At 44.8% G+C, this 21,441-nt stretch overlaps 1 protein-coding gene across 1 annotated transcript; it reads left to right on the top strand.

The window, feature by feature from the left end:
• Positions 1-20,134: 20,134 nt before the first annotated feature.
• On the top strand, positions 20,135-20,482 carry LOC140878330 (secreted RxLR effector protein 161-like). The gene has a single exon (XM_073281932.1). It carries the CDS (start codon positions 20,135-20,137, stop codon positions 20,480-20,482), a length of 348 nt encoding a protein of 115 aa, XP_073138033.1.
• Positions 20,483-21,441: the final 959 nt, after the last annotated feature.

Below are 21,441 nucleotides of genomic sequence, written 5' to 3'. Positions count from 1 at the left end.
TGGGTGGCGAGGCTCCTGCAGTTGTTGAGGACTGGTTGGAGCGTATGGAGAGTTGTTTTCGGGAGTATCAGTGTACTGAAGCCCAGAAGATGGAGACTTTAGCTTTTGTTCTAGAGGGTAATGCGAAGAGGTGGTGGAGTGTAGTGGTCCGTATCCAAAACTATTAATTAATGAGTAATTAATTATAGGATCATGTTTGAATTAAGTAAAACATGATTAAAAAAATTCTAAATGGATTAACGAAACCCGTGAATAGACCCAAAATGATCAGAATGGTCCAGAGGGTCAGGCAGATCGGAAGCTCCGAAGGTGATCGGAAGCTCCAAAGGCGATCGGAAGCTCCGATAGAATTACGTCATCCATGACGTGTGGTTGATCGGAAGCTCCGAACTTGATCGGACGTTCCGATCACCTCTATCCAAAGTTAACCAGTGATATTTTGATACGTGGCAGATAAGGATGTTTGGAAGCTCCGATGGCAGGATCGGACGTTTCGATCAGGGATCGGAAGTTCCGATCGAGGATCGAACGTTCCGATCGATGCCTATAAATATGAGGTCCGAGCTCCTCATTTGGTGTCAATTCCGAATTCTCTCCTTCGCCATCATGGCTCTATTTTAGGGCTTTGGGTACTCTTATTTTAGAGTTGGAGTAGAATATTTGTTGTAGTATAGTCAGACAGTGTTTGACATAGTAGCTGAGCAGTACTCTTATAGCGGAGTAGTGCTCGAGGCTGTGGAGCTGCAGCAGGGGTGTGCCCCTAGTTGCAGGATAGTCGCCATCAGTGGGCTGACGACGGACGCAGGTATAGCTATGGTATCCTTAAATTATTTAGGAGTATGCAATAGCTTAGTTAAGGATTTTAGAGCTTATTGATTGATGCATGGGTATTTTCATTGTAGACTTGTTGATAGGTTTGGAACCTAGAGTGGGACTACTAGGACTGCCTTAGAAAGGTACGTAAGTACTGACTGAGATTGCCAGCGGATATGCATGCTTATATGTTGCATTTATGTGTTTGCATGTTATTATTGTTATGAGGCATGTGCATATCATCTTGTGCATGTACATCTTTTGAGATGAGCCAGTTAGGGTTGCTCAGCCCTGTTAGAACGTTTGATATCGAGTGTAGTAGCCCGTACCCTAATTGAGTAATTAAAAGAATTAATCATAATTACTTGGGTAGAGTTCGGAAGCTCCGAAGGTGAGTTCGGAAGCTCCGATCGGGATCGGAAGCTCCGAACAGGATCGGAAGCTCCAATCGATATTACGTCAGGCATGACGTGTGGTTGGATCGGAAGCTCCGATCAGGACCGGAAGCTCCGATCACCCCTATCCGGAGTCATCAAGTGATATTTTGACACGTGGCAGATCAGGATCTTCGGAAGCTCCGATGGCAGGATCGGACGTTCCGATCGAGGTTCGGACGTTCCGATCAAGGATCGGAAGTTCTGATCGTTGTCTATAAATAGAAGGCCGAGACTTCATTTCTCTTTGCTAATTCCGAGTTCTCCTTTCCTTTCTAGTCCTTTTGGAGCTGTTCTAGTCTTCTTAGGCTTGGTCCGGAGGTCGGCGAGGCGTTCGGTAGTCGTAGCGGAGTTGTGCCCAAGTTCTGGAGGCATCGACATCAAAGGGCTAACGACGGACGAAGGTATAGCTTTTGCTTCCTATAAATATTTAGGAGTATGCAATAGCTTAGTTAAGGCTTTTAGAGCACTTTAATGATAATAGTATCTTTTGGCAGTGTAGAGCAGACTATAGGCGTGGACCTAGAGTTGGTAGAGCTTTCACTGTATTGAGGTACGAAAGTACTGTTCGAGATATCCTGACTGAGTATGCATGTATTATGTGACTGCATGATTTATATGCCATGATATTATGCTGCATTCATTTGCATCTTGCTGTATCTCCTTCGAGATGTCTGTTAGTAGGGTTGTACCCTATCCTGTTAGTGGATTGGACTTCCATCGATTTGGGTCCTGCGTATCCACGGTTATCTCGGTATGGGAGCCACCTCCTGAAGCGACGGCACAGCGTGCTACATACCAGGGCCCGGTCTGTCTCTGTTATCTGATCCTTGACCTCGAGTCTATAGGGAGTTCACTTTGCATGCATGTATACTCATACTCTCGCACTGAGCATTTTATGCTCACGTCTCGTACTCTGTATTTTTCTGGACACCCTATTCCATGGGGCAGGTTTGCGATTGGACGAGGAGGGTGGATCCAGGAGGGGCTAGTCAGTGGTTGGCCAGCTGGAGCTTCGCTTAGGTTTTATTACTGTTGTTTGGGTTTATACAGCTATTCGATTTGGTTGTATATTATTGGATAATTACAGATTCCTTTTCTTGGGATTGTATAATGTTATTGGTTTCCGCAGTTTTATTCTGATATCTGTTTTATTAAGTTAATTGCATGCCTAAGTTCTGTTTAGTAGGTGATCCGGGTAAGGGTCACTACATTTATGGTATCAGAGCATGCAAAAGATTTCTTGGGATTTAGTCTCATCTTGAGGTATTTTTGTAGATGTCAAATCGTGACGACCAGAGTTCTCATGGCAGTGTTGGTGGGCGTTGGGGTGATGCCGACCGGGAGCCTCGTCGAGAACGGCGTCATCGTCACCATGACGACGAGCGTTTCACTGTGCGTCGATTCTTAGCTATGGGTCCCAAGCCCTTAGTTGGAGGTGAGTCTCCGGAGGATGCGGAGAACTGGTTAGACCGCATGGAAACAACTTTTCAGACTTTTCAATGCACCGATGAGCAGAAGGTGGAGACCCTTGGCTATCTTCTGGATGGGCGTGCGCGCAGGTGGTGGAGGTTTACTTCTACACCTTTTGTTGCGGCGAGAGGAGTGGCCACCTGGGCCGAGTTTCGCACAGCTTTCCAAAAGCGGTATTTTCCTCCTGCACTCCGACAGTCGAAGGCAGGCGAGCTACTGAGTCTGCGACAGGGAACCATGTCTATCGATGAATATCAGCAGAGGTTCTTTGATCTGCTATCCTATTGCCCCGAGATTGCTGATAGCTCAGAGATGAAGTATAATCTGTTTCTTCAGGGCCTTAACCCTGAGATCCATGACCGTGTGGCGGTTGGCGACGACATGTCCTACGAGGGTTTGGTGAGCCGTTGTCACCAGGCAGAGGACAGCATTCGGCGAAATAGGTCTTTCTCTCAGTCGAGACCTGCTAGTTCTTTGGGTCCCCGTGCCCAAACTTTCAAGAAGTCTGGATCTTCTTCTTCCTCTGGTTCTGGGGGTGTTGTCCGTTTCGGTAAGAAGGACAAGTGTGATCACTGTGGGAAGAACCATCCATCCGACAAGTGCCGCAGGGCTTCTGGAGCTTGTTTCCATTGTGGAGAGACTGGTCATATCCGGAGGGATTGTCCACAGTCTGGGGGAGGCGGTTCTGGTTCTGGTTCAGGATCGGGTTCTCAGGCTACCGTACAGCAGAGGTCGCAGGGACAGTCTGCTGGGAGTTCTCATTTGAGGCCACGAGCTTCTGGCCAGGTGTTTGCCCTGAGACATGATCAGGCTGTGGAGGAGAATGAGAAAGTCATCGCAGGTACATTTATGCTTTATGGTATACCTGCTCTTGTACTTATTGACACTGGTGCATCTCATTCCTTCATTTCTGCACGTTTTGTTAAGAGGCATAAGTTACCATGCATTGCACTAGACGTAGTGATGTCTGTTTCTACTCCGACGGGCCAATCTGCTTTGGCTAAGCGTCTAGTGATGGGTTGTCCTTTAGAGTTCGAAGGGAACATTCTGTTGGCGAATCTCATGGTCCTGGCGATGGACGACTTTGATTGCATTCTGGGAATAGATGTGCTGACTACCTATCGAGCTTCAGTGGACTGCTATCAGAGATTAGTACGCTTTCATCCGGAAGGGAGTGAGAGCTGGTTTTTCTATGGTGAGGGAGCGCGACCCCCGATGCCTTTGGTATCAGCTTTGAGAGCCTGTCGAGCTCTGGAGTCTGGCGGGGAAGGCTACCTTATCTATGCAGTTGATTTGTCCGCTGAGAGTATTGGGATAGAGAGCATTCCTGTTGTGGATGAATTTCCAGATGTGTTTCCTGATGAGATTCCGGGTTTTCCTCCTGCTAGGGAAGTCGAGTTTGGCATAGAGTTGATGCCGGATACTTCGCCTATTTCTAGAGCACCGTATCGTCTGGCTCCGTCAGAGATGCGTGAGTTAAAGAATCAGCTACAGGATCTTTTGGACAAGGGGTACATTCGTCCTAGTGTATCTCCTTGGGGAGCTCCTGTTCTCTTCGTGAAGAAGAAGGATGGGTCGATGCGGCTGTGCATTGACTATCGGCAGCTGAATCGAGTCACTGTGAAGAACAAGTATCCGTTGCCTCGTATTGATGACTTGTTTGACCAGCTGCAGGGCACGTCAGTTTACTCCAAGATTGACTTGAGATCTGGGTATCATCAGTTGAGAGTCCGTGATCAGGACGTAGCCAAGACTGCATTCCGTACTCGCTATGGTCATTACGAGTTCCTAGTGATGCCATTTGGTTTGACTAATGCGCCGGCTATATTCATGGATCTGATGAACCTTGTCTTCAGGGAGTATTTGGACAAGTTTGTCGTGGTCTTCATTGACGACATCCTGGTTTATTCGCGTAATACGGAAGAGCATGTTTCTCACTTGCGGTTGGTACTGCAGACTCTTCGAGATGAGCAATTGTACGCCAAGCTGAGCAAGTGTGAGTTCTGGATGAATAGAGTGGTTTTTCTTGGCCATATCATATCCAGGGAGGGAATTTCTGTTGATCCAAGCAAAATTGAAGCGGTACTTAATTGGTCGCGTCCGACGACAGTTGCTGAGATCCGTAGTTTTCTGGGTCTAGCAGGGTATTATCGTCGCTTCATTCTGAACTTCTCTCAGTTAGCTCGACCGTTGACGCAGCTTACCCGTAAGGGTGTGGATTTTGAGTGGTCCTCCGAGTGTGAGGAGAATTTCCGTGAGCTTCGACGGCGGTTGACTTCTGCGCCGGTGTTAGCATTACCGTCAGGATCTGGAGGGTATGTAGTTTACACGGATGCTTCTCTTCAGGGGTTAGGTTGTGTCCTGACTCAGAATGGGCATGTGATCGCATACGCTTCTAGACAGCTGAAGCTTCACGAGGACAACTACCCAGTCCATGATTTGGAGTTAGCAGCCATTGTGTTCGCTTTGAAGATCTGGCGTCATTATCTGTATGGCGAGAAATTTGAGATCTTCACCGACCATAAGAGTCTCAAGTATTTGTTCACTCAGACAGAATTGAACATGAGACAGAGACGTTGGATGGACTTGCTTAAGGACTATGATTGCGAGATTAAGTACCATCCGGGAGCTGCTAATCTCACCGCTGATGCTTTGAGTCGCAAGGTGCGACTATCCGCACTTCAGACTTGTTCGATGTCTAGTGCGATCAGTGACTGTTGTACTTCAGGTTTTACCTTCAAGCATAAGAAAGGTATGCAGAGTATCCAGATGTTTGCGATATTATCTGAGCCAGCCTTGTATTCGCGGATCCGAGATGCTCAGATGTCTGATTCAAAGACCCTGCGTTTAGCTCGTCTAGCTAACGAGGGTAGCTCGTCTGGATTTCATTATCAGTCAGATGGCTTTCTGTGTTTGTCTGGTAGGCTTGTGATTCCACAGGATAAAGAGTTGCGAGAGGAGATTTTATCTCAGGCACATCGCACTAAGTTGAGTATTCATCCTGGGAGCAGCAAGATGTACAAGGATCTACGTACTCGTTTCTGGTGGAAGAGAATGAAACGCAGTGTTTATCAGTTTGTTTCGAGATGTTTGGTGTGTCAACAGGTCAAGGCAGAGCACCGACGACCTGGAGGATTGCTTCACAGTCTGCCTATTCCTGAATGGAAATGGGAGTTTATCACTATGGACTTTGTGACCCATTTGCCGGTATCCCCGAGGAACTGTGATGCTATCTGGGTGGTGGTGGACCGACTCACCAAGTCAGCGCATTTCATTGCTTATAGCCGAGAGTACTCTGTGGATCGCATGGCACGGATGCACATTCAGGAGATCGTTCGACTTCATGGAGTGCCTGTGAGCATTGTCAGCGATCGGGACCCCAGGTTTACTTCTAGATTCTGGGGGAGTGTTCAGCGTGCGATGGGTACAACTCTCAGTTTGAGTACAGCCTATCATCCGGAGACTGATGGTCAGTCAGAGCGCACTATCCGTACGTTAGAGGATATGCTTAGAGCGTGCGTCATGGATTTTGGTTCAGCCTGGCAGGATCATTTACCGTTGATCGAGTTCGCTTACAACAACAGCTATCATACTAGTATTGGGATGGCACCTTTTGAGGCGTTGTATGGGCGACGTTGCCGTACTCCACTCTTCTGGGAAGAAGTGGGGGAGAGACAGGCTGAGGGACCGGAGTTTATCCAACAGGCGATAGACATTGTTGATCAGATCAAGAAACGAATTAAGACTGCACAGGATCGTCAGGCCAGCTATGCTAATATCAAGCGTAGGCCTTTGCAGTTCGAGGTCGGGGAGAAAGTGTTTCTGAGAGTGTCACCTTTCCGCAAGATTCTCAGATTTGGCCTTAAGGGCAAGTTGTCTCCCAGATTTATCGGTCCGTTTGAGATCTTGGAGAGTATTGGCGATTTGGCTTATCGGCTAGCATTGCCACCGCATCTATCCAGCATTCACGACGTGTTCCACGTATCTCTGTTGCGACGGTATGTGGCAGATGAATCTCATATTCTGCAGCGATCTGAGGTTCAGGTAGACAAGGATTTGACTTATGTTGAGAAACCTCTTCGCATCCTTGATTATAAGGATAAGGTTCTACGGAACAAAGTCATTTCTTTGGTTTTAGTTCAGTGGCAGCGCAGAGGCACTAAGGAAGCTACTTGGGAGCTTGAGGACAGGATGCGTAAAGACCATCCTGAGTTGTTTTGATTTCATTCTTTAAGTTGTATTCAGTTGCAAACTCTGTAAACGTTTGATTTGAATAAAAGAATGTTTCTGATTTCTGTATTTGCGTTCGGTACTTAAGATCTGATTTCGAGGACGAAATATCTTAAGTGGGGGAGAATGTAGTAGCCCGTACCCTAATTGAGTAATTAAAAGAATTAATCATAATTACTTGGGTAGAGTTCGGAAGCTCCGAAGGTGAGTTCGGAAGCTCCGATCGGGATCGGAAGCTCCGAACAGGATCGGAAGCTCCGATCGATATTACGTCAGGCATGACGTGTGGTTGGATCGGAAGCTCCGATCAGGACCGGAAGCTCCGATCACCCCTATCCGGAGTCATCAAGTGATATTTTGACACGTGGCAGATCAGGATCTTCGGAAGCTCCGATGGCAGGATCGGACGTTCCGATCGAGGTTCGGACGTTCCGATCAAGGATCGGAAGTTCCGATCGTTGTCTATAAATAGAAGGCCGAGACTTCATTTCTCTTTGCTAATTCCGAGTTCTCCTTTCTTTTCTAGTCCTTTTGGAGCTGTTCTAGTCTTCTTAGGCTTGGTTCGGAGGTCGGCGAGGCGTTCGGTAGTCGTAGCGGAGTTGTGCCCAAGTTCTGGAGGCATCGACATCAAAGGGCTAACGACGGACGAAGGTATAGCTTTTGCTTCCTATAAATATTTAGGAGTATGCAATAGCTTAGTTAAGGCTTTTAGAGCACTTTAATGATAATAGTATCTTTTGGCAGTGTAGAGCAGACTATAGGCATGGACCTAGAGTTGGTAGAGCTTTCACTGTATTGAGGTACGAAAGTACTGTTCGAGATATCCTGACTGAGTATGCATGTATTATGTGACTGCATGATTTATATGCCATGATATTATGCTGCATTCATTTGCATCTTGCTGTATCTCCTTCGAGATATCTGTTAGTAGGGTTGTACCCTATCCTGTTAGTGGATTGGACTTCCATCGATTTGGGTCCTGCGTATCCACGGTTATCTCGGTATGGGAGCCACCTCCTGAAGCGACGGCACAGCGTGCTACATACTAGGGCCCGGTCTGTCTCTGTTATCTGATCCTTGACCTCGAGTCTATAGGGAGTTCACTTTGCATGCATGTATACTCATACTCTCGCACTGAGCGTTTTATGCTCACGTCTCGTACTCTGTATTTTTCTGGACACCCTATTCCATGGGGCAGGTTTGCGATTGGACGAGGAGGGTGGATCCAGGAGGGGCTAGTCAGTGGTTGGCCAGCTGGAGCTTCGCTTAGGTTTTATTACTGTTGTTTGGGTTTATACAGCTATTCGATTTGGTTGTATATTATTGGATAATTACAGATTCCTTTTCTTGGGATTGTATAATGTTATTGGTTTCCGCAGTTTTATTCTGATATCTGTTTTATTAAGTTAATTGCATGCCTAAGTTCTGTTTAGTAGGTGATCCGGGTAAGGGTCACTACATCGAGTACCCTTAGGTAATGATACCTGGAGGACTCTGTGGTCCGCGTCCGTGATTCGGGAGTGAGTGGTCGCACACAGTGGTTAGCTACCCCGATGTGACGAGCTTATATCCCAGGCGCCGGATTTGAGTAGTTTGTATACAGTTATCCCAAATATGGATACCCTGTCATTTGCATGCATCATATTTTTATGTTTATCCGTGCTTTCGTATTGAGCTTAGAGCTCACGTCCAGTCTTTTCTATATATCTGGATACCCTATTCGACGGGGCAGGTGTAGGTGCAGGATTGAGCACCAGGAGCCTGGAGTAGCCAGTGACCTTGAAGACAGCAGGATTAGCTGTAGGTCTTTATTTAAATTCGATTGGGTTGTATAATCGAGTTTGTTTAGCCGGTTGTATACTGCCGGTCTTGTTGTATTTAAGTCTTCCTCAGTGATTTTATTTAATGAATGCTTAATTATGCTCTTAACTCTGATTAGGTAGTGGATTCGGGATGGATCGCTACATTTATTGGTATCAGAGCACTGCATGCAAGGGAGTTAGGAAATTGATATTAAGACTTCTTGATTATCTTTGTAGGATTGATTGAGGCCTAGCAAAAGAAGTTTTGGTTCTTCATTGCCGAGATTTGCGGCATAAATTTTTACTATAAGGAATGCAACATTGATGAGAACACCAGTAGTAGCATATCGATAGATAGACTGACTGGTCTGGACAGTTCATCATTCGATGCATTGGGATGCTGATCGAAGAATATATGGATTCCAGCCAAGGAAGACTGGAAGAGAAGATCGAGTATATCGCGTCAGCTACCTCTGAGGGCTTTTTGGAACGAATGGTGTTTAGTAATCCATGTGGTTCCAGTCCTCGAAGATTCTCCACTCGTAGTTGGAGAGATTGTCAGATAGACCTTTACCAGGGAATGCTTCGAGTGCCTAAGGCATGGCAGGTTCCTAGCGTAAGGTCTGTAAACTCATGCAGAACATGGTTTTTCCGGTATGCTTGCATAGATGCTTTTGTTAGGCATACGGGAAACTTCATGTTCAAAAGCATGATTCGGATACAAGAAGAAAGCTGATAGTAGATCGCGAGCAAAAGAAGTCGACCGACATGCACTGACGCAGAGCATAGCTGGTTAGCTATCACGTGCCATTTCTCCGGAGTTCTTCGCGGGAGGACATGTAGAGAGACTTGGACGGGAGTATGCTTGTATCGATGCGTGTGTCGATGGGAAGCTTCATGCTCAAAGGACGAAGACAGGATTCGATGATTTTAAATACTGTATTAGTTGTAAACAGTATTTCAGTTGTAATGAATCATCAGAATTTGGTTGTATCAGTTCAAGTTATTGGATGTACATTTTGATGTATTTTGAATACTATATGTATTACATGGGATTGTAATAAAGGAAATTGTACATAACTTGAAGTAATGATACATGTTTTATTTATTCAGCAATTCGTGATTGATTGCAAGTAATTTTATAAAGTTTGGCATGGAATTAGTTGATTGGTAATCAACTAGGATAGCTCATGGATTTTTTAGTAAGCCAGCGGTAACGAATTGACATGTGGTTAGTCTAGGTGTTTTCCTAGGATTGACCTATTTAGTCGTTTGACTGGGTTAGTGCCATTGATGAGGTGATTCATCTGGGGGCATAGAAACATTGATCTTGTTTGGAATTTTGAGTTTCGTTCTAGGTTGTTTCCGTAGAACACTAGCTTGATTGACCTTCATAGGTTGAGACTTCGTGATGATGGGATTTCATCAGGAACCAGTTTAGTATATACCGAGAGTTGTGGACTATGACCATGGCTAGACATGATGGAGCGCGACCCTATGCCAATGTTACTTTGGGAGTCTTTCGTACTTCGGAGAATGCCCGAAAGCCTTCGTGCTTCAGGATTTGGCGGTGGGAAGGCTACTTAGTCTAGAGTTTTGGTAACAGTCACGACGGGGTATGACTTTGGATTAGATATCTGGTTAGGTATCAGTGGTGTAGATATCGTCTGGCTGTCGTCAGAGATATTGGATGGTTAAGTATCAGTGGTTTAGATATCGTCGGACTGTCGTCAGAGATATTGGTTTGGATTTTGTCATAAGGATCAGTCTTGGAGGGATTTTCCTTGACAAGTGCGTACTCTGAGCAGATAGTTTTAGACTATTGGATACTGCTAGACTAGTGGATCTAGTCGGTGTTTGGATGCTCTTGTGATAGGGGCTAACTAGGAGTTTGGGTTGTGAACTTCCTGTAACATTTGACTCGGGGATGAGTATTTTTTTTTAGCATTGATGGTTTCCTTCAGTGATAGATTATATCCAATGCTAAGGATTGTACATGACTATTTGAGGCGTGGGGATAGCGTGATTTATGCCAGTGTACACTTGGTGGTGATTTCAGGTGGGACACCGCGGTAAGTAACCTCAGTCTCAAGAGATATAGTTATCAGGAGCATGTTCAACGATAGTTGAAATATTTCGGACTTGTATTGCGGCTTGGGTTGAACAAGTCCTTATGGTCATCTTGGATGAAGATAGACAGTGAATAGTATGTCTAGACTGGTGCAGGTTTAGCACTAGTGGCTATTTGTAACTGTTGTCTGACTCTGTCAAAGATGAGTGATTGAATCAGTTGTGATTCTTTTGATTTCGAGTATTTGGGATCTGCGGACGTGTGACAATGAGATCATTGATATTGATCAGCCATGGGATTTTCATTGATCAGGGATGATCTGATTACGGATGTTATCGTCAGGCAGAGCGAGAGCTACAGTAGATCAACTTGATCGATCAGATTATTCCAATTGGTACTGATTGGGATATAGTGAATCAAGAAGTACTGGGAATAGTACTTAAGTATGGTATGCTATGATATAGCGATTCAAGCGCATTTAGGAAATTCTTTAGTCGCTAAGGGATCTCCAAGAATGCGAGAATCGAGACTTTTGGATTTTACGGATCACGAAAGTGGTCATTAGTTTGCTTTGAGATCGTATTTGTTGGAAACGTTGCTTTGATTACCATTGACGGATTTTGATCTGAACATTGATTGGTCTTAGCAATTATTTATCCAGTTTGAGGAAATAGGATTCAGTGATTGTCCCAGGATTGTCAGTGGACAAATTTTGGAGACTGTTAGTCGGAATGATCAACTTGGGTGCTTCCAGCAGATTTCTCAAGAGTTGTTCTTGAGCGGTAATTCGACAAGTGCTTATGGATTTCAATGAGCATTAGCATGTTAGAATTAGTTGTTTCATGGGATGAGACAGCAGCTGAGACTTGTGTTTCTGAGTCTGGCAGGATTGTTGTCACTGATATCCCAGTGCGTTCTGATATGCTGTGTCATTGAAATGATTACATAACGTAATTTCCACTAGTATTGATGATTCTGTGCGGGATCGCAGTGAATCAGTTTGGTTATCCCCGCTAGGGAGCCAAGGATTTGGTTATCTGGAATAGGATTAACCGGAATCGTTTTCTTCGATACTATCTCTAGTTACGAGATAGGAGTAATCGTCTGATATAGGATCCTACTGCTGAGGATGGTGTTGGTCCATCTGGGAGTTTCAGCAGGATGGTAGTGAATTTCGAGACGACGACCTCGAAAAATGCATTTAGACAAGAAATTGTGTATAAGGATCTTATCACAATTGGGGTTAGTAATCTCTGTTTTCTAGTTGTTCTTTGGGAACATTCGTTGGCCAATGGCAGGGTGAGTACTGAAAGTACGTACTATGACGCCAGGAATTGTCAAGATTTTGTTGTTATCCATGGAAGGATGACTAATGTAATCGAGTAGATGCTATTTACGATAGCAAGATTCGGATCAAGGTTTATCGAAATCAGTCTGAGGATTTCTGATGGTTAGAGTTGCGTGCAGTGGTGCGATTGCTCTGCGAGCTGGTGGCAGGTAGTTGTCATTCTATTCGCATAAGGTACTGTTTTGGAAGATACATTTTATCCTTAGTGATAAAGGGTAACTCATATGAGTTCTTGGAAAAAGGATATCTAGGATTTGACCGAGAGTTGAATCTAGATCGATTTGTTTAGAGCTTTTCGATAACATCAAGGGATGCGATGTTACCGTTAGACCAGTAAGATAGAATGTGATGTATCTTGTTTTTTCTCGATGGGCTGCGATGGAGTTCGTACATGTCTATAGATAGCTGCTGATTTGTTACGATCTTAGCAAAAGTGTCATCGCTAAGATTTGTAGGCAGTGTGACTGATTCAATGGGCAATTTGGACCGAAGGTGTCGTGTTGTTGCGGGTATCGATGGATAACTGACGGTAGTCAATAGTGTTACACTATTTTATCAAGGATTGGGTCTGTCGAAGGTTATTCGACCCAATATTTGGAACCGGAACTATTGATGAATTTGACAAGTGGTTTTTACTATATTCCGAGGTTTACCTTAGATTTCGGGGACGAAATCCTTTTAAGGTGGTGGGAATGTAGTGGCCCGTATCCAAAACTATTAATTAATGAGTAATTAATTATAGGATCATGTTTGGATTAAGTAAAACATGATTAAGGAAATTCTAAATGGATTAACGGAACCCGTGAATAGACCCAAAATGATTAGAAATGGTTCGGAGGGTCAGGCAGATCGGAAGCTCCGAAGGTGATCGGAAGCTCCGAAGGCGATCGGAAGCTCCGATAGAATTACGTCATCCATGACGTGTGGTTGATCGGAAGCTTCGAACTTGATCGGACGTTCCGATCACCCCTATCCGAAGTCAACCAGTGAGATTTTGATACGTGGCAGATAAGGATGTTCGAAAGCTCCGATGGCAGGATCGGACGTTCCGATCAGGGATCGGAGGTTCCGATCGATGCCTATAAATATGAGGTCCGAGCTCCTCATTTTGTGCCAATTCCTAATTCTCTCCTTCGCCCTCGTGGCTCTATTTTAGGGCTTTGGGTACTCTTATTTTAGAGTTGGAGTAGAATATTTGTTGTAGTATAGTCCGATAGTGTTTGACATTGTAGCTGAGCAGTACTCGTATAGCGGAGCAGTGCTCGAGGCTGTGGAGCTGCAGCAGGGGTGTGCCCCTAATTGCAGGATAGTCGCCATCAGTGGGCTGATGACGGACGCAGGTATAGCTATGGTCTCCTTAAATTATTTAGAAGTATGCAATATCTTAGTTAAGGCTTTTAGAGCTTATTGATTGATGCATGGGTATTTGCATTGTAGATTTGTTGATAGGCTTGGAACCTAGAGTGAGACTACTAGGACTATCTTAGAAAGGTACGTAAGTACTGACTGAGATTGCCAGCGGATATGCATGCTTATATGTTGCATTTATGTGTTTGCATGTTATTATTGTTATGCGGCATGTGCATATCATCTTGTGTCTGTACATCTTTTGAGATGAGCCAGTTAGGGTTGCTCAGCCCTGTTAGGACGTTTGATATCGAGTACCCTTAGGTACTGATACCTGGAGGACTCCGTGGTCCGCATCCATGATTCGGGAGTGAGTGGTCGCACACAGTGGTTAGCTACCCCGATGTGACGAGCTTATATCCCAAGCGCCGGATTTGAGTAGTTTGTATACAGTTATCCCAGATATGGATACCCTGTCATTTGCATGCATCATATTTGTATGTTTCGTATTGATCTTAGAGCTCACGTTCAGTATTTTCTGTATATCTGGATACCCTATTCGACGGGGCAGGTTTAGGTGCAGGATTGAGCACCAGGACCCTGGAGTAGCTAGTGACCTTGAAGACAGCAGGATTAGCTGTAGGTCTTTATTTAAATTCGATTGGGTTGTATAATAGAGTTTGTTTAGTCGGTTGTATACTGCCGGTCTTGTTGTATTTAAGTCTTCCGCAGTGATTTTATTTAATGCATGCTTAATTATGCTCTTAACTCTGATTAGGTAGTGGATCCGGGATGGGTCGCTACATGGAGAGCTACTTCTACTCCTTTTATTTCCGCCAGGGGTATCGCTACTTGGGCCGAGTTTAAGTCTTCTTTCGAGAAGCATTATTTTCCTCCAGCCTTGCGTCAGACGAAGGCGAGCGAGTTGCTGAGTTTACGACAGGGTACTATGACCATCGATGAGTACCAGCAGAGATTCTTTGAGCTTCTTTCCTTCAGTCCCCATATTGCGAGTAGCTCAGAGACGATGCACGATCTATTTCTTCAGGGTCTTAACCCTGACATTCATTAGCTGGTTGTCGTGGGCAAAGAGAGGAACTTCGAGAGTTTGGTGAACAATTGTCACCAAGCAGAGGACAGTCTGCAGAGGAACAAGACTTTTGGATCTTCTGCATCCAGAACATCTAGTTCTTTGGGTCCGAAGGCCCAGTCTTTCAAGAAACAGGGTGGTACTTCTTCTTCTTCTTCCGGATCAGGCGGTGTTCATCGCTTTGGTAATGATCGACGTTGTCGTCAGTGCAGACGGAAGCATCACCCAGGACCTTGTCCTCATATCACAGGTGTTTGTTTTCAGTGTGGTCAGGAGGGCCACATGAAGAGAGATTGTCCTACTTTGGCCGGTACAGTGAGTGGTTCGGGAAGTGTTGGTGGTTCTCAGACCACTATTTATCAGCCACCACAGTATCAGCAGAAGCCTTCGCAGCAGAAGCGTCAGCAGTCGCAGCCATCGCAGCGACATCATTCTCAGTCTTCCTCGAGAGGACAGTCATCATCACGCCCGCGTACTCAGGGGCAGGTGTTTGCGCTGAACCAGGAGCAGGCTCAGGCAGACAGTGAGAACATGATCGCATGTACCTTTAGTTTGTGCGGTTTTCCTGGTTTTATATTGATCGATACTAGTGCTTCTCATTCATTCATATCTGCACGATTTGTTAAGAGGCATAGGTTACCTTTTGTTCCCTTAGACGTCTTGTTAGCGGTTTCGACTCCGATGGGTCAGGAATTCTTAGCTCAGCGTCTTGTTTTGGGTTCATTTGAGGGACATATGTTGAGCGCTAACCTGATGGTTTTAGCGATGGACGACTTTGATGGTATCATTGGGATTGATCTTTTGACTACGTATCGAGCGGTAGTGGATTGCTACCAGAGATTTGTCCAATTTTGCCCCGAGGCTGAGGATGCTTGGTATTTCTATGGTGAGGGAGCGCGACCCCCGATGCCAGTGGTTTCTGCTCTGAAAGCCCGACGTGCTTTAGAGTCTGGCGGGGAAGGCTACCTGATCTATGCGATTGATGCATCCTTAGAGGGTCCGGAAATGGAGGAGATACCAGTAGTCAGTGAGTTCCCGGATGTGTTTCCCGATGAGATTCCAGGGTTACCACATGTGCGAGAGATCGAGTTTGACATTGACTTGTTGCCAGGGACAGCGCCGATTTCTCAAGCACTGTACCGATTAGCTCCATCTGAGATGCAAGAGTTGCAGCAGCAGTTGCAGGATCTTCTGGATAAGGGCTATATTCGACCCAGTGTTTCACCTTGGGGGCCCCAGTTCTATTCGTCAAGAAGAAGGATGGTTCGATGCGTCTGTGCATTGACTATCGTCAGTTGAACCAAGTGACAGTGAAAAACAAGTATCCTCTTCCGCGGATTGACGATCTGTTTGATCAGTTGCAGGGTACTTCTATTTATTCCAAGATCGACTTGCGTTCTGGGTATCATCAGTTGCGAGTGAGATATGAGGATGTTTCGAAGACAGCATTTCGTACTCGATATGGACACTATGAGTTCTTAGTGATGTCATTTGGTCTGACGAATGCTCCAGCTGTTTTCATGGATTTGATGAACAGAGTGTTCCGCGACTTTCTAGATAAGTTCGTGGTGGTGTTCATCGATGACATCCTTGTGTATTCTCGTAGCATGGATGAGCATGCCTTTCATCTTCGTACTGTTTTGCAGACCTTGCGAGAGCGTCAGTTGTATGCTAAGCTCAGCAAGTGTGACTTCTGGATTGACCGAGTTGTGTTCCTTGGTCATGTAATTTCTAGAGATGGGGTATCATTGGATCCTAGCAAGACAGAGGCCATTCTTAATTGATCGCGCCCGACGACAGCATCTGAGATTCGTAGTTTCTTGGGTTTGGCCGGATACTACCTTCGATTCGTGGAGAAATTTTCTCATATAGCCAGGCCTTTGACACAGTTGACGCGAAAGGATGTTTCTTTCGAGTGGTCTTCCGAGTGCGAAGACAGTTTTCGTGAGTTGAGACGTCGATTGACGACTGCTCCAATGCTTTTCTTGCCGACTGGATCTGGTGGTTTTGTAGTCCACACAGATGCTTCTCTCCAAGGTTTGGGGTGTGTGTTGACTCAGAATGGGCATGTAATTGCTTATGCCTCCAGACCACTGAAGACTCACGAGGGGAATTACCCCGTACATGATCTAGAGCTTGCAGCCATTGTCTTTGCTCTGAAGATATGGAGCATTATTTGTACGGTGAGCGATTCCAGATTTTCACTGATCATAAGAGTTTAAAGTATATGTTCACTCAGGCAGAGTTGAACATGCGACAGCGCCGTTGGATGGACTTGCTGAAGGATTATGATTGTGAGATCAAGTATCATCCAGGCACTTCTAATCCAGTTGCGGACGCTCTTAGCCGAAAAGTGTACGTTAGTTCACTTCATACCAGCTCAATTGCGCGAGTGGTATGAGAATGTTGTTCCTTAGGTTTCACTTTTCGACATAAGAAGGGACAGCAGGTAGTTCGTGTTTCATCAATACTTGCTGAACCAGCCTTGTATACTCGTATACGAGAGTCGCAGGCCGTTGATCTGAAGACGCAGAGATTAACCCGTTTTACTCAGGATGGAGATACTTCTGGTTTTCATTTTCAGGATGATGGTCTGTTGTGTCTTTCTGGACGTGTGGTAATCCCTGATGATTCCGCATTGCGAGAGGAGATTTTATCTCAAGCTCACTGTAGTAGATTTTCTGTACATCCAGGTAGCATAAAAATGTACAAGGATCTACGTACGAGATTTTGGTGGAAAGGAATGAAGCGCAGCATTTACCAGTTTGTATCGCGATGCCTTGTATGTCAGCAGGTCAAGGCAGAATTTCGACGACCCAGTGGGTTGCTTCACAGCTTAGAGATTCCGAAATGGAAGTGGGAACATGTGACGATGGATTTTGTCACCCACTTACCGATGTCTACCCGAAACTGCGATGCTATTTGGGTTGTTGTGGATCGATTGTCGAAGTCCGCGCATTTCTTGCCTTACAATCGGGACTTTACTTTCGATCGGATGACACGTCTCTATGTGCAAGAGGTTGTTCGATTGCATGGTATTCCAGCGAGTATTGTCAATGACCGAGACCCGAGGTTTACCTCTAGGTTTTGGGGTAGCTTCCAGCAGGATCTTGGCACTACTCTGAGTTTGAGTACAGCTTATCATCCCGAGACAGACCGTCAGTCCGAGCGTACTATTCGTACCTTGGAGGATATGCTTCGCGCAGCAGTGATGGATTTTGGTCCAGCGTGGCATGATCATTTACCGTTGGTGGAGTTTGCCTATAATAATAGCTACCACAGCAGCATTGGCATGACACCATTTGAGGCTCTTTATGGACGTCGTTGTCATACACCTTTGTTTTGGGACGAGGTTGGCGAGCTTCAAGTTGAGGGTCCTTGATGATTCAACAGATGACTGATGCAGTAGAAATGATCCGTAAGAGGATTAAGACAGCCCAGGATCGACAGGCTAGCTACGCGAACACTCATCGCAGACCACTTCATTTCAAAGTAGGAGAGCATGTATTCTTGCGTGTGTCACCTTTTCGGAAGGTGATGAGGTTTGGCCGCAAGGGTAAGTTGTCACCAAGATTCATTGGCCCTTTCGAAATTCTCGAGAAGGTTGGGGACGTGGCTTATCGTCTAGCTTTGCCACCAGATCTTTCGAAGATCCATAACGTGTTTCACGTGTCCTTGTTGAGGCAGTACGTGGCAGACGAGTCGCACATCTTGCATCAGACTGAGGTGCAGTTAGATCAGGATCTATCGTATGTGGAGAAACCCCTACAGATTCTGGACAGGAAGGACAAGGTGCTTCGTAACAAGCGCATACCGTTGGTAATGGTACAGTGGCAGTGCAGAGGTACAGAGGAAGCTACTTGGGAGTAGGAGAGTCGGATGTTAGCCGAGCACCCCGAGTTGTTTTGAGATTTTGTACTTATTTGTATCGAATGTATATTGTTCAATAGTAATAAAGAACATTGTTTTTGCGTACTATGTTTTCCTTAAGATGTAATTTCGAGGACGAAATTTCTTAAGTGGGGGAGAATGTAGTAACCCGAAATTAATCCAAAAGATATCGGACGATCCGAAGTGGAGTTCGGAGGATCCGAAGAGGATCGGAAGCTCCGAACTAAGGATCGGAGGCTCCGATCGTGATCGGACGCTCCGTCGGCAGGATCGAACGATCCGATCAGAGTCAGGGCACGTGTCATCGCTTACGTCAGCAAGGTGACGTCATGGCTGACGTAATATTGGGCGATCGGACGCTCCGAAGAGGGGATCGGAGGTTTCGATCATGTTCGGACGGTCCGAACCAGGGTTCGGAGGCTCCGAACGTAGTCTATAAATAGAGGGACCGAATCCTCATTTCAGTGCACCGATTTCTCTCCTTTCCTCTGGTTTTCGAACCTTATTACTTAGATCTACGGAATTCTAGGCATCCTATTGGAAATCCGGAAGTTGCCTAGCGATCCCGGCGTCGTAGCGGAGGTGTGCCTAAGTTTTGAGGCAATTCTACACCAGTGGGCTGACGACAGACGAATGTATAATTTGGCTTCCTAAAAATATTTAGAAGTATGCAATAGCTTAGTTAAGGCTTTTAGAGCATTTATAGTGATGCATGTACTTTTGCATGTGTAGACGCTGTAGAGCAGACTTGTAGGCTTGGACCTAGACGGGTGTGCTAGGAGTTGACCTGCAGTGTTTGAGGTACGTGAGTACTGACCGAGATAGCCGGCATGATATTTATGCATATATGTGTGATGCATGATGTATGTGCTGTATTGACTATGCTTTTACTGTTTTAGCACATGCATATATTTTACGGAGACTGCATCGAGTATGATGTGAGTCAGGACAGTTTCCATCGGTGATGAGTTACTCCTTATGGATTCATGTCTTGGGAATATACGAGTACCACGCGGAGTCGCTCTCTTATCCCGGTACTGTGTATTCCAGGCGCCTTAAGTAAAATTCTTTAACCCTGATTTTAAAGTCATGTGCATGCTCATATTTGTATTTATATCATTGCTTCCGTATTGAGCGTAGTCGCTCACGCCCTTTATGTTTCGTGTTTTGGGACATCTTGTGGTGGGTCAGGTCTGAGGCTGGATGGTCCGGGTGGTTCCCAGTATGGTTGAGTTTGCTACCGTGCAGAGGTAGTTTGTTAGGGATTCTAATACCCTAATTTCGATTTGGTTGTATAAGTATTATACATTGTTTCTATCGTCGGTTGTATTTTGCCGATTAGATTTGTTGTAATTTGGAATTATCCGCTATATTAACGCTTTAATTATATTGCTTGCGCTAATCACTCTGATTAGGTAGTGGATCCGAGTTGGGTCACTACAAGATTCATCTGAGTCAGAAGAACTATTTGAGAAAGGTAGTTCTGAAGTATAATATGAATCAAGCAAAATCTGTCTTGACCCCTCTGGAACAACATTTGAAGCTATTTGCGAATCAATCACTTGAAAGTGAGGAAGATAAGATGAAGATGACTTGTATTCCATATGTAGTGGAGTGGGAAGTCTCATATATGAAATGGTGTGTAGTAGGCCTGATCGGGCATACGCAATCAGTGTTGTGTCAAGATTTATGGCTAATCCAGATACATATCATTGGGAAGCTCTGAAATGGATTCTCAGATATCTCATAAACACGACTGGGCTTGGGTTGAAGTTTGAGAGACAGCGAGATGGAATTGATCCGGTGGTTGGATATGTGGATTCAAATTTTGTTGGGAACTTAGACACGAGAAAGTCATTGAATGTATATGTGTTCACCTTTTATGGCACATCGATCACCTGGAAGTCTAATCTACAGTCAGTGGTTGCCCTTTCTACCGCTGAGGCAGAATTCATAGTTGTCACCGAGACCATAAAAGAATAATTGTGGTTAAAAGGTATGATAGCGGAGCTTGGTATGAAACAAGATCAAGTTGTAGTACACTGTGGCAATCAAAGTGCAATACACTTGACAAAACACCAAGTCTGTCATGAACGTTCGAAACACGTAGATGTGAAGATGCATTTCGTCAGAGATGTGATCCTTGAGAAGATAGCATCAGAAGAAAACCCTCCAGATGTTATGAAAAAGTCACTGGCGTATGCTAAGTTCAAGAAATTTTTGGACTTAGTTAATGTGGTGATTGGAAATTAGCCTATGGAGGCTAGATTGGAGAGTGTTACGCCTTAAACGCATACAAATCTCGTGTTATGAGATTAATATTTTTAATGCATTAACAAATCTCATATTATTATGTTTTGATGATTAAAAAACTCGGTTAATTGTTACTAACCATTTAAAGTGAGACTTTGCAGATTAGATCATATTAACAATCAAATTCTTGGAAGTTACTTTGAAGTTGTAAAAGAAATGGACAAGGACAAGCCAATATTATAAAGCAGAAACTTGCAAAATTCACCGGGCACTTTCCGATCATCCAAATCAGATCTCCAACAATGAAAATCAAGATCAGGATGTTCTAAAGCTTCTCTCCAAATTTCATAGCAATCCAACGGCTGGATATGGAGATATGAGTTTTTTAACAAAGCTGCACAGTACTTACTTCTGCAAGGAATGAACTATGAAGACTCAACTTCAGAAAATAACTGGGAATGCTTCGGTTATTAAAATCCGATCTCCACCGATCACATGGATTTCTATGATGTTTTAAAGTTTGTATCCAAATTTCAAATCAATCCAACGGCTGGATATGGAGTTATGATTTTTGCAAATATGTTGAACAGTAGCTATTTCTGCAAGGAGCTAACTGCTGAAGTATTGGATTCAGAAGACTACTGGAATCGATGGAGGCATCCAAATCCAATCTCCACCAATCACGATCA

Source organism: Henckelia pumila, chromosome 2 (assembly GCF_033568475.1).
Source record: "Henckelia pumila isolate YLH828 chromosome 2, ASM3356847v2, whole genome shotgun sequence".
Taxonomy (NCBI): domain Eukaryota; kingdom Viridiplantae; phylum Streptophyta; class Magnoliopsida; order Lamiales; family Gesneriaceae; genus Henckelia; species Henckelia pumila.
The sequence above is the reverse complement of the archived record's forward strand: the minus strand, read 5'-3'. Positions and strand labels throughout refer to the sequence as shown.

What these genes read in the sequence shown, in the direction of transcription:
- LOC140878330 (XM_073281932.1), top strand. Translation starts at nt 20,135, where the DNA reads ATGGTGTGTAGTAGGCCTGATCGGGCATACGCAATCAGTGTTGTGTCA.